This window comes from Haematobia irritans, chromosome 3 (assembly GCF_050003625.1).
Source record: "Haematobia irritans isolate KBUSLIRL chromosome 3, ASM5000362v1, whole genome shotgun sequence".
Lineage (NCBI taxonomy): Eukaryota > Metazoa > Arthropoda > Insecta > Diptera > Muscidae > Haematobia > Haematobia irritans.
In genome coordinates this window covers 75,883,408-75,895,625 of record NC_134399.1, presented here as the reverse complement: position 1 = coordinate 75,895,625, position 12,218 = coordinate 75,883,408, and the positions used below count along the sequence as shown (strand labels likewise).

The following is a 12,218-nucleotide window of genomic DNA, read 5'->3' as shown; positions in this document are numbered from 1 at the left end:
ACCTGAAATTGGAAATCTAGAGGTATTGTAGGACCACAAATACGTGTGCCAAAAATTGTAAGTATCGGTCCATATTTTGGTATAGCCCCCATATAGACCGATCTCCCGATTTTACTTCTTGGGCTTATAGAAACCGCAGTTTTTATTCAATTTACCTGAAATTGGGAATCTAGAGGTATTGTAGGACCACAAATACGTGTGCCAAAAATTTGAGTATCGGTCCATGTTTTGGTATGGTCCCCATATAAAACGACCTCCCGATTTGGGGTCTTGGGCTTATAGAAAGCGTATTTTTTATCCAATTTGTCTGAAATTGGAAATCTAGGGGTATTTTCGGACCATAAAGAGGTGTGCTGAAAATGGTGAGTATCGGTCCATATTTTGGTATAGCCCCCATATAGACCGATCTCCCGATTTTAATTCTTGGGCTTATAGAAACAGCAGTTTTTATTCAATTTACCTGAAATTGGAAATCTAGAGGTATTGTAGGACCACAAATACGTGTGCCAAAAATTGTGAGTATCGGTCCATGTTTTGGTATGGTCCCCATATAAAACGACCTCCCGATTTGGGGTCTTGGGCTTATAAAAAGCGTATTTTTTATCCAATTTGTCTGAAATTGGAAATCTAGGGGTATTTTCGGACCATAAAGAGGTGTGCTGAAAATGGTGAGTATCGGTCCATATTTTGGTATAGCCCCCATATAGACCGATTTCCCGATTTTACTTCTTGGGCTTCTAGAATCCGAAGTTTTTATACTATTTGCCTGAAATTGGAAATCTAGAGGTATTTTCGGGTCATAAAGAGGTGTGCCGAAAACGGTGAGTAGCGGTCCATGTTTTAGTATATCCCCCATAAGAACGATCTCCCGATTTAACTCCTTGGGTTTCTAGAAACCGTAATTTTTATCTGATTTGCCTGAAATTGTAAATATTCTGGTATTTTAGGCTCGGTCCATTTGGTAATGCCTCCATATAGACCGACTTCACTTGAATTGCTTGAAACTCAATGTAAAATTTCCTGATTTTACTTCTACATATTTAAGATTTCAAATCAAGACGCTATTTTATAATTTTCTTGCACACTTACAAGAGATGTTAATGATTCCTCTAAAACTCAAACAAAAATGGTTCTTATAAATCCAGAATCTGATATAGTCCTCATAGGTGAAATCTTTAAATTTATCTTCGGGAAGTGTCCTCAAGTCCTCACGCCCTCCTAAAATTTCAAAGGAAACCCTAATATTTGGTTCATGGTGGTGGGTATTTAAGGTTCGGCCCGGCCGAACTTAGTGCTGTATATACTTGTTTTCTTGTCCAAAAGGCAATAAACTTTTGAATGAAGTTGTAATGTCCTTATAATTAAGTGATTTTACTTAAAAATGTGTATCATAACATGAAAGATAAAATTTTTGAGGTAAGGTCAACGTGACTTTAATAATTAAGAAAAATTCTTTAAAATTAATAAAATTGTCTTTAAATTTGTTTCCTTTTTGCATCTTGCCTACAAAGCAAAAAATCGTTAAAAAATAAGACATGTTTTTCAACACTTTATTTTAAAGACGCTTTTTACTTGAAACATAGCTTGAAACATTTCTACTGGAATTCGAGTCTTAATATGGAAAAAAATAACTGGTTAACTCGTTTTTAAAGGATTTTGACAACAACTGACGAAAAAAATCTAAAAACATGAAAAATTAACATATGCTTCCTAGAATGCTTCCTTTAATGAAGTCAAAATGGATTTAATATTTCTGAAAAATCTTCAAAATTAATAAAATATTTCAACACATTGTTTTAAAGTCATTATACCCTAAACCACATAGTGGTTAGGGTATAACAAGTTTGATCTGCCAAAAAATGTGCCTACAAGAAATATTGATCTTAGGCCCCATAAAATATATACCGATCGACTCAGAATCACCTCCTGAGTCGATCTAGCGCTTGGCGTCCGTCCGTCTGTCCATGTATTTGTTGTTCACAGGATTTCGGTCGCAATTATTAACCGATTTTGATGAAATTTGGTACAGGGAGTTTTTTGGGCACAAGGACGAACGTTATTGAATTTGGAAGAAATCGGATCAAATTTAGATATAGCTCCCATATATATGTATTGCCCGATTTCGACAAATGGGGTCACGTTGCACTTTGTTTACTAACCGATCGTCGTCAAATTTAGCACAAAATAATCTTCTGTATCACCCTTTAAGTCTGAAAATTTCATCGAAATCGGTTCAGATTTAGATATAGGTCCCATATATATGTATCGCCCGATTTTGTCAAATTAGGTCATAAAACCCTTATTTATCAACCGATCTTACTCAAAGTTGGCGAAATGTAATCTTCTATAGCACTAACTATATGTGCAAAAAATCATCGAAATCGGTTCAGATTTAGCTATAGCTCCCATATATGTACCGCCCGATTTTTCTAAATAAAATAAAACTCAATTGAACAAATAATACAATGTTTGTATTATAATTTTCTCGAAGAGGAGCGGAGCGATTTTTTTTTTCTCGGAGCGGAGCGAGGAGCGGAGCGGTTTTTTTTTCTCCGGAGCGGGAGCGGAGCGGAGCGAAAAAAATGGACCGCTCCGGATCCCTGCTTTAGTGACATATGAAGTTCATGATGAAATCATTTGTAGTAAAATTTACAAATTTAAAGAAATAATGAACTATTTTGTGAGAAATACGAATTTAGTAAAACTTTATACTTAATTTGTGTATAATTTTTTTCCCGTTTTTTAGTTAATTTAACTAACGTACGCAAAAAATCATTAGAGTAAAGGAAACTTTCTCCAAACATAATACTTCCATGAACTAAACTAAAGTTAAATTGGCTTTAGTGAAATAGAGAGTTCAATTTTTTTGAGTGTATGTACCCTTTACAATAACTTGCGTACAAAATTCGTCTAAAGACGATAGTTTGCAATTACTTCAGGTTTGTTGACATGTATAAAAAAATTCCTGCGCCAATGGTGCAAACCTTACTCTCCAAAATGCCACAAAAGTCCAACGGATCCGTAGATTTTTGTAGCCATTGTGAAGCGAACAACCTCCTTTCTACACAAAAGAAAAAGACTGGTTGTCATATGCTTCGGTGTAAAAATTATATGTTTGGGGCTCAAATTTTTATTATAATATTATTTAGTGCGAACATATAATTTTTATAAACTAGTACAATAGGTTTGGGACATAACATATTTTTAAATAAAATATGTGTATATGCAAACATATATTAATTTAGAAATTGCCTATAAACATATATGTGTTTAGAAAGAGAGGCCGAGAGAGTATGATTTAACATATGTAAAAAAATGGAAGTAACCAATTGACGTCTTAAAAATATATACACACAAATACATAATAAAATTTTTAAATTAAAATTTTTTTCTACCAGTGTATGCCTAAGGTGAAACATAATATGTTTGACGAATGCAAACAATATTTTGTTTGGACCAATCCTGAAAATATATATGCTTGAAGCAGAATGTGTTTGGGAGTATATGTTACAGAAACGATTTTTTTTTGAAGGTGTACGCCATTCTTACTCTCCAAAATGTCACAGGCGCAAAAGTCCAACGGACTGAGATCCGTAGATTTCGGTAGCTAATTATGTCCTTAGGATATTTTGCCGAATATATATTGAACTCACGATCGATGAATACGAGCGGGGAGTGTCCATTGGCCGTTACTGAGGCTCACACCATTACCATCGACGGTGCTGGAGTTCTGGTGACAATCGAAGGTGTACATTTTCAGGTAACCTCATTGGCAAGTAAACTCGATCATTTTGTTTGTTCACAAACTGCTCAAGTTGGAATTGCACCTCATCGGAGAAAGCAAAATTCGGTATCTGGCCACTTTCGTATAAGCAAAGCTACTCCTTGGCTCTTTACAGTTCAAGTTTTTTTTGGCATCGGTGAGCTCTTGCACATTTTGGAACGTTAATGGCTATAGTTCAAGCTCGGGTTTCAATATGTGTTGTATCCGTTCTTGCGATATTTTCAGCACACTTGCTGACCTTAATTTTTGGACCATTTCTTTGTTACCTTTGTTTGTGTCCACTTTTTGGACACGATGGTACGAGAATGGTAGGACAAAAAACACATTTATTCACACTAAAATGTTGGAGGACTTTAGTTCAATTCTGATTTTCCAGCCAAATACAGTGAAACCTTTAAAAAGTGGACACCAACGGTCACGTATGTTTTGTCAACATTTGGGATGTGTCCAGTTATGGGAGGTTAATTTTAATGTGCTAAGCAAAGGTCTCACGACAATTGCCCACTTTTGAGAAGTATCCGGGTTTCAGAGTGTCCATGTTTGAGAGGTTTCATTGTATAATGCAAGCACACTATCACGCTTGAATTCCGAATAACTTTATTTCTAAACGCAATAAATCCAAATAAGCTTGTAAATAAATTTAAAATTTTTGTATGGTTGTAAATTCATTGTCAGTGGAATAAATCAGTCAGCGGTCAAACGAGCGGTTTATAAATGATAGCAACCTGAAGTTGGAAACTAGTCTGCAGAATTTCTTGCAGACTAGTTTTTACCACCAAAAATTATCTTCCGTTACCGATAACACAAAATTAATGGAAAACTACAAAAGAAAAAAATAGAAAATGTCCCACTGTATCCATTGTTTTGTTGCACATCATGTCATTCGTACCCGCATCACGAATTAATCAAACAAAGCTAAATAAAAGAACTAACTGGAGAACGGACCATCATCAGCAAAGACGAATCGAATAAAAATGGCTGGTGAATTGGCTCTTAATTTATCACCATAAAAAGAGGCTGTTGATAACTGAATGCGTGGCATAAAAGTAGAAAAGAAATAAAAAGGCACTGGTTTAGAAGTTGAACCAAAATATTTGGGCTTTATTTAATCAATTATTGTTCGTCAAACAATATTTACCTTCGTAGAAGCGAGAGAGACTCAAAAGAGAATGTCAAAAAGCTTCGATGCCGAAAGGCGGGGGTTGATGACATTTGACGTTAGAAAATGTCCTCATTTTCGTACCGAAAGGCAGAGAAGGTGTAGACAAATCCTAACGGCGGGATTACACTTGAAAATGATTATATGATTTAACAAAAGCTAAGAAAACGGCATTTGAACTTAAACATTGCGCCCGCCTTGCAACATCCAGCCATGTTGCAAAATTTAAAGTAATATTAATTATATGTACAATTTAAATAATGAAATAATGAACTAATGAAAGTATACAGAATGTACATTTCAGTTAATAAAAAAAGGAGCATTTTATTTTAGTTCAATTCTGTTTTTTCTTGTTATAGTTTCCATTTCATGTTTCATTTTTTCAAAAACAAATTCATATTTACAAATGTGCTCGTCAAGCACCCGATCGTAAATGGACTCGATAAGCCCGATCGATTTTTAAATTTCAAATAAATTTGACTCGGAAGAGCCGGGTGTCGAGGACTCGTAAAGTCAGAAGGCAGTTGAAGACTACCTTACACCCAAGTGTGATATAGGGTGGCGAAGCCACAAACAATTCTCCTGGAGGGACCCCAGAAGCCGTCGTCAACGGTTCTTTATTGGTTGCTGTTGCAACATTGTCGGCCAGAATGGCAGAATCAGTAGTCGTACTGATGGTATGTTCATCGGCAAGGGGTGCGATGCTAGAATTAATCTCCCGTTCCTCATCCAACATGGGGACGTCGTCCTCAGACTCTGGAAGGGTAGCAGCCATCTTTGCTATGTTTTCTATCTATGAAAATATAGAAAGATTTCGGAACGGAAAACCAAATTAACATAATGGTCAGGGTGACCAGAAACCGTAGGCCGCCTTACAACTTGTAGTCCGATCTATTGCGATTCGAACGCGGCCATCAAACCAAAGATTTTTCACGTAACAAAAACTAGGGAGGACGCGAGCATAACGCGACAGATAGACCTATGTTAACTCCCTAAAAGACAAGGATGTAATCCATTTGAACAAACTACGACCGTTAGTACCCGGATGAACATCGCGAAGACGACATAATTTCCACGTAGTGGGGAGTAATAGTTCTCGTCGAGAATGTCGTGGACAAATCAAAAGTAGCATGTAAAGTTACCGCTTTCGTAGAAAAGCAGACAGTTTTTTAAATATAACCGTGGGTTATCATCAAGGCGTGACCTGTAAAGCATTCCACATAATCCCATTGTTAAAACCAGTAGTGGTAAAATAGCGTCGCGCTCTATGTGAGAAGACAGCTCAGAATTATGGTGTATATTGCCCCTTGAACCAGACGCATTATTCAAATTATGGTACCCCGTCAATACGTCGTCAACGTACATGCACTTCCGTAGGACTTGTACATAAAGAGGAAACCCATTCTCCGTGTCGTCAGCCAAATGCAAAAGTTGTCCAAGTCACTGTCTGTAACTAAAAGTTCCGGATAATATTTGCAGAGAATATCTTAACTGTATTCAATGCAGAAATGTCTAGGACGGGTCAACATATATATGGCGATACATCTGTGTGATATCGCAATTGTACACAAATTTATACAACCTCCACCTCAAAACGAGGAGAAACAAGCCTGATTGTTGAGTCGGACCGACGTGTAAAAATGTCATTCAAGGCAGTGAAAACCAATCGAAGTCAAATTGTCTTTTTATCGGTGGATGACCGGCGACAAGGCAGATAACAAATTTTCATTCGTAGGCGTAACCTAAACTGGCCTCATATGGTATAACTGTATATACCCCCGGACAAAGTCGTGGTGAATCGTATTAATTCATGGTTTTCACAAGAAGAATGCCTCATTTCGAAGAAAGTGTGTCAGGCAACCCGTCCTTGATTTCTGATTTGTCCGGAGAAATAAGTTTTGAGATGAAGAGTATCTTCACTCAGAATCCCGTCGGTTTGTCTTTTCATAATTTTACCCGCAAAGCTTATCTGAATCAGATAAGAGAGGACGTCGGGGAAGCTCTTCTAGTTCCCAAAGTGCGGAGACGTGTCTCGTCAAGACTAGTTTCCTCGGAGAGGTCCACAGTAGTCGTGTAGACTGAAATATTCGAAGAAGGGATAGGACCCGTGACAACCCAGCCGAAGACTGTGTTTTGCGCTAGTAGCGATCCCGAAATATTCGTTCTCGTACCGTCCAACAAAATTTTCGGATAAAGATCCGCGCCCAACAGAAGGTCAACAGGACGACAAACAAATAAATTGGGGTCAGCCAAACGTAGATTTGGCATGCTAGACACAATGTCACGATTTAGAGAAAAAGATGGCAGGTTGCCGGAAATGTTCGGAAGAACGTACGCTGTAGTCTCCAGTAGGAGCGACTCATCTAGTGGGGTACCAATGCAAAGTGAACAAAGTTCTCTCGACGTGATCGAAACACTTTGATTCACTCCAGAAATTGTAGCCGAAGTCGAAGACGTGCTCAGTCCAAGTCGGTTCCGCAATCCTTCCGTAATAAAGGATGATTCCGAAGCGGGATCTATCAAGGCCCTAGCAGGATACGTGATACCCTGGTGAACGATATTCACCATTGCAGTTCCTAATAATACATTTCCAGTACGCGAAGTATGGAATACCTGTCTACTCGACGTCCCTGACACAATGCCAGTCGATGTAGAAGGTTGATCGGTATCCACTGATGCTACCCCGGTATCTCGTATAAGCGGAGCGGAAACGACCGGAGCAGTTATGGGATCATTTGATATATCCCTGTGCAGAAGAGTGTGGTGTCTTCTACCACATTTACCGCAATCATATGCGCTGGGGCAATTAGCTGCGACATGTCTGCGGGACAGACAATTCATGCAGCACTGATGGCGCCTAATAATATTCATCCTCTCAAGAACTGAAAGATTATGAAACCTAGAACACGTTCTGAGGTGATGCTGTCGTCGACAGAGAACGCATAATCTGTCAGGAGAGGATTGGGAGGAAGGAGGCGTACTTGTTGAGGAACGAGTCGTTTTCGCATTCGTGAAATGCGAGCGAATTCTTTTGTTGGCCGGAGGCCTGGCGTCAATGCCGCGGATATCGCGAAGACATGTCAATGTCTGGATTCTTTCCGTGAGAAAGAAGTCCAAATCTGACCAAGAAGACAAAGCAGACTTGTCTTTAATACTCTGTTCCCAAAGTGTAACAGTACATTTCGGCAACCTCTGAAGGCATAAAAAGACGAGGATGGGATCCCAATCGTCAGTGGCCACATCGTAGATGGACATTGTCGAAATGCATGTCGAGATACCACGTTGTAGTTTCTTCAGTCCTGAACTGGTCTCAGACTCCAAGACTGGTAAATCGAATAATAATTTGAGTTGGTGATTCACCAATAGGCGGGTATTATCATAAGTACCCCTTAGTGCCTTCCACGCAAGAGCGAAGCTTCTATGCGTGAGCGGAAATTTCGAAACAACCTCGCGAGCTTCACCACTGGTCTTCTTGAGCAAATGACACAATTTCTCAATATCGCTAAGTCGGCTATTGTTAATGTACACCGCTGTGAAGAAATCTCTAAATGTCGGCCAATTGAGAAAATCGCCGTCAAAAACATCTATATCACAAGGCGGCAGATTGAGACTGTGGGAGGAACTATTGTCTCCCCTAGAGCTGATAGAAGAGCCGCGTGACTCATCGGACCTATGGGAAACATTCAAAAGTGATGTTTGGTCCTCCAACCGAGGCGATTTAGCAGAATGCTTAGATGGTGCACGTAGTGCCTCCAATTTACGTTGAATTGACTCCATGACATTCAGATAACAATTATAAGCCACGTCATATTTGCTGTCAGCAGCGGCGACTGCCTCGGTTGCGTTGCTCTGTGTGGAAACAAAGTCAAGACATTCGTCGAATAAGCCCTTAACTTTTTCCCACAACGACTTAGCCTCGGAACCATGACATTCTAGTCTATAGGTGGTTAAATCATCGTCTCGCAAACTGTGAAACTTCGTTACAAATCGGACTACTGCGTCAGTTGCTCTTGTGAAAGCAGTCAGTGGTGTAGTAGTCATTATGATCAAGTACTGTCAAACTTAAAGGGCGAAAAAATTGACACGTGATGTCCAAAACTCTCGAAAAGAGTATAAATCGATCCAAACGCTACTTCGATTCGTCGTCGAACAAATGAAAACGCAGTTATTCCTCTCAGTGTATGCGAAAGTTGTATCGTCAACACACAATATTTTTCGCAGTGTACCGAAAGTACTAAAAATGTGAGTAAGGTAACGTGATTACCACAAAAACACAAAAAATGAGATCCGAAACTTTCTCACAGTGTACGGAGTACAACCAATTTTTTACAGTGTATCGTCGATACACCAATTTCCTCACAGTGTATTGGAAATACCAGCTAAAATTAGCTCTGCAAGGTAAATTATAAGTATTTTAACTTTTTGTAAAAATTGGCGAAAAATTTCTCCAAGTGTATGAAAACACGTAAAGTTTCTTCCAGTGTATCGTAAATACAAGAAACCCTTTTTCGCGTGGCGAAATATATGCAAAATCTTTATTTGGAAAATATTACAATATTTTCCCAGTGTACCCTGTGTTCCAAAAGATTTTTGCAAGTGTATCGTGAATACAAAAAATATTTTCAGTGTATCGTAGAATACAAAGAATAATTTTTGCGTGGCGAATTATCGAAAAAATTGAAAACTTTATATATTACGAGAGAGTTTCTCTCAGTGTATATATTATCCAAAATTTCTCCCAGTGTACGTAGATACACAAAATTTGTGCAAGTGTATCGTGAATATCACTTGCCAAATGGAAAAATTACAAGACAATGAAAAGTCGTGAACTATAAATTGTAAAATGTCAACTTGACCGATTGTAGGGTGCACGGACTGTAAGATGCACACTACGAAACAGTAAGGTCCAACAACAACAATAATATATAAATAAAAAAGTTTCGTGGAAACTCAAATATGTCAGTATTACGATAATATAATATATAATAAATACTGTTATTTTATTGTTTGTATCGACCGACCGTAGGGTACACTACCACGTAACACGAACGATAATAGTAAACGACCGATATCCGTAGGAATCAACAATAAATACTTTTCTCAATTGAACCTGCAAAAAATTATTTTTATAATTTCGCGCCGTAAGCGACCCACGCTATTAAACCAACGTGTATGCAGTTCGAACGTATGTTGGATGTAACACCTGTGTGCGTACGTGTGTATAGCAAGTTGAACGGCAACTGTATAACACTTTACTATTGATGTCTATTGGCAAACCAATGCTTACAACCAATGCAATTGTTTTTGTTTTTTTTCTATGCAGATCGAAGATCAAAAACCAAAAGAAAAACACAACAATATGAATGTAATCAAATGGAGAAATACAGCGAAATTGAATTCAACTGTGACGTAGAATATTTGGACGAAAACAAAGTGGAATTAAACGCACTTTTCAACACTTTAATGACAATGTAACCGGGTATTAAAGACCGACGGATAATTTAATTTTTTCTCGTAGAGATTTAATGTACAACCGATATAAAATACGAGTTGTAAAGCGACCGTAGGCGAGTGTTTATTTCTGTTTTATTTATATTTACACCGAAGGATATGCTCACTTTTTAATTATCACTGAAAGTACATACCTTGGTTGTTGATAATAAAAATATTTGTGTAATAAATTGAAAATGCCTCGTAGAGGATGGTGATCGTCAATCGTTTGTTGTTGTTGGTGACGTAGCCTTTGCCTTCGAGGAAGAAATAAAAAGAGCGAATTAATTCTTTCCAATTAAGATCCGGTTCGAAGGACCAATGAATGCGTGGCATAAAAGTAGAAAAGAAATAAAAAGGCACTGGTTTAGAAGTTGAACCAAAATATTTGGGCTTTATTTAATCAATTATTGTTCGTCAAACAATATTTACCTTCGTAGAAGCGAGAGAGTCTCAAAAGAGAATGTCAAAAAGCTTCGATGCCGAAAGGCGGGGGTTGATGACATTTGACGTTAGAAAATGTCCTCATTTTCGTACCGAAAGGCAGAGAAGGTGTAGACAAATCCTAACGGCGGGATTACACTTGAAAATGATTATATGATTTAACAAAAGCTAAGAAAACGGCATTTGAACTTAAACAATAACAAAACGAAAGAGATGCTATTTTGGCTATTACCATTTATGGCTGTCAGTCAATGTCTAAAGAAGATAGAAAGAAATTATGCAGACAAAAACCAGAAACAAAGCGAAAAATGAACACAAATTTGTCAGAACGAAATATTGGCGGAAAAAAGAAAACAGTGCGCTTGCGAAATCCTTTCTAAATTATTGTGCCGATAATGATGAATGATGGTATCACCAATTCGATTGAAATGCAATTTGTGATTTTTCTCTCGTTTTGATATTGATGTTGCATCTATCTACTATTTCATCCTTCATTTTGTCCCATGATTTCAATGAGCGAAAATAGTGAAGAGATTGTCATTCACAATCTGATTATGTAGTTTTGTCAAACCAATCAAAATGTGACGTAAGACTTAAAACTGGATGGTTATACTGGTGCTCAAATTTTCTCAGTGAAAAAAACAGGTAAGTTTGATCGGCCTGAATCTTAAATTCCCGCCATCATCGATTTTATGAGAATATCGACCGATACAAACCATATACAAATACCAATAGACTTCAAACTCAAATCTAGTATAAATTTCTACGTCTCTATCCTCAATAAGTCAAATCGGGTGATCGGACTACAGAGGGGCTTTATCGGACTGTAGATCGATACACACCATATTTAGCACATCTATTTGTGGACCCAACACAATAACACATTTGAAATTGCAATTAAATCGGATTGAAATTGCGTCTCCATGCCTGACTTATCTCTTTATGGACCTAAAATACATATAGAGTTCCAACTTCAGGAAAATCGAGTAAATGATTTGAAGTATGCCACCACGTTTATCATTTCTTTTTCTAGGGAAACCAAAAGGTTGTTTATAGCATTTCTGAGGGTTACAAAGCTTCTCTAAGTGGTTTCACTGCAATGTGGAACGCCGTTCGGTCTCGGCTATAAAAACGCCGTTCGGACTCGGCCACCTAACCTAACCTAACCTAACAACCTAAAGTATTCCTTGAGCAACATTCAGAGTTGTCAATCCATTTTATATCCAACTTGGATGGACGCTATTGAATGCCACTTCTATGACTAGAAAGCTAAGAGCCTCCAAGAGAAGCAAATTTCATCCGATCCGGCTGAAATTTGGTACATGGTGTTAGTATATGGCC

The 12,218-nt window shown here is 37.9% G+C and overlaps 1 protein-coding gene across 1 annotated transcript; it reads right to left on the bottom strand.

Annotated features, from left to right (window-relative positions):
* Positions 1 to 6,917: 6,917 nt before the first annotated feature.
* Positions 6,918 to 8,984, bottom strand: LOC142230997 (uncharacterized). Its single transcript, XM_075301615.1, has one exon. It carries the CDS (start codon positions 8,982 to 8,984, stop codon positions 6,918 to 6,920), a length of 2,067 nt encoding a protein of 688 aa, XP_075157730.1.
* Between the last annotated feature and the right edge of the window lie 3,234 nt (positions 8,985 to 12,218).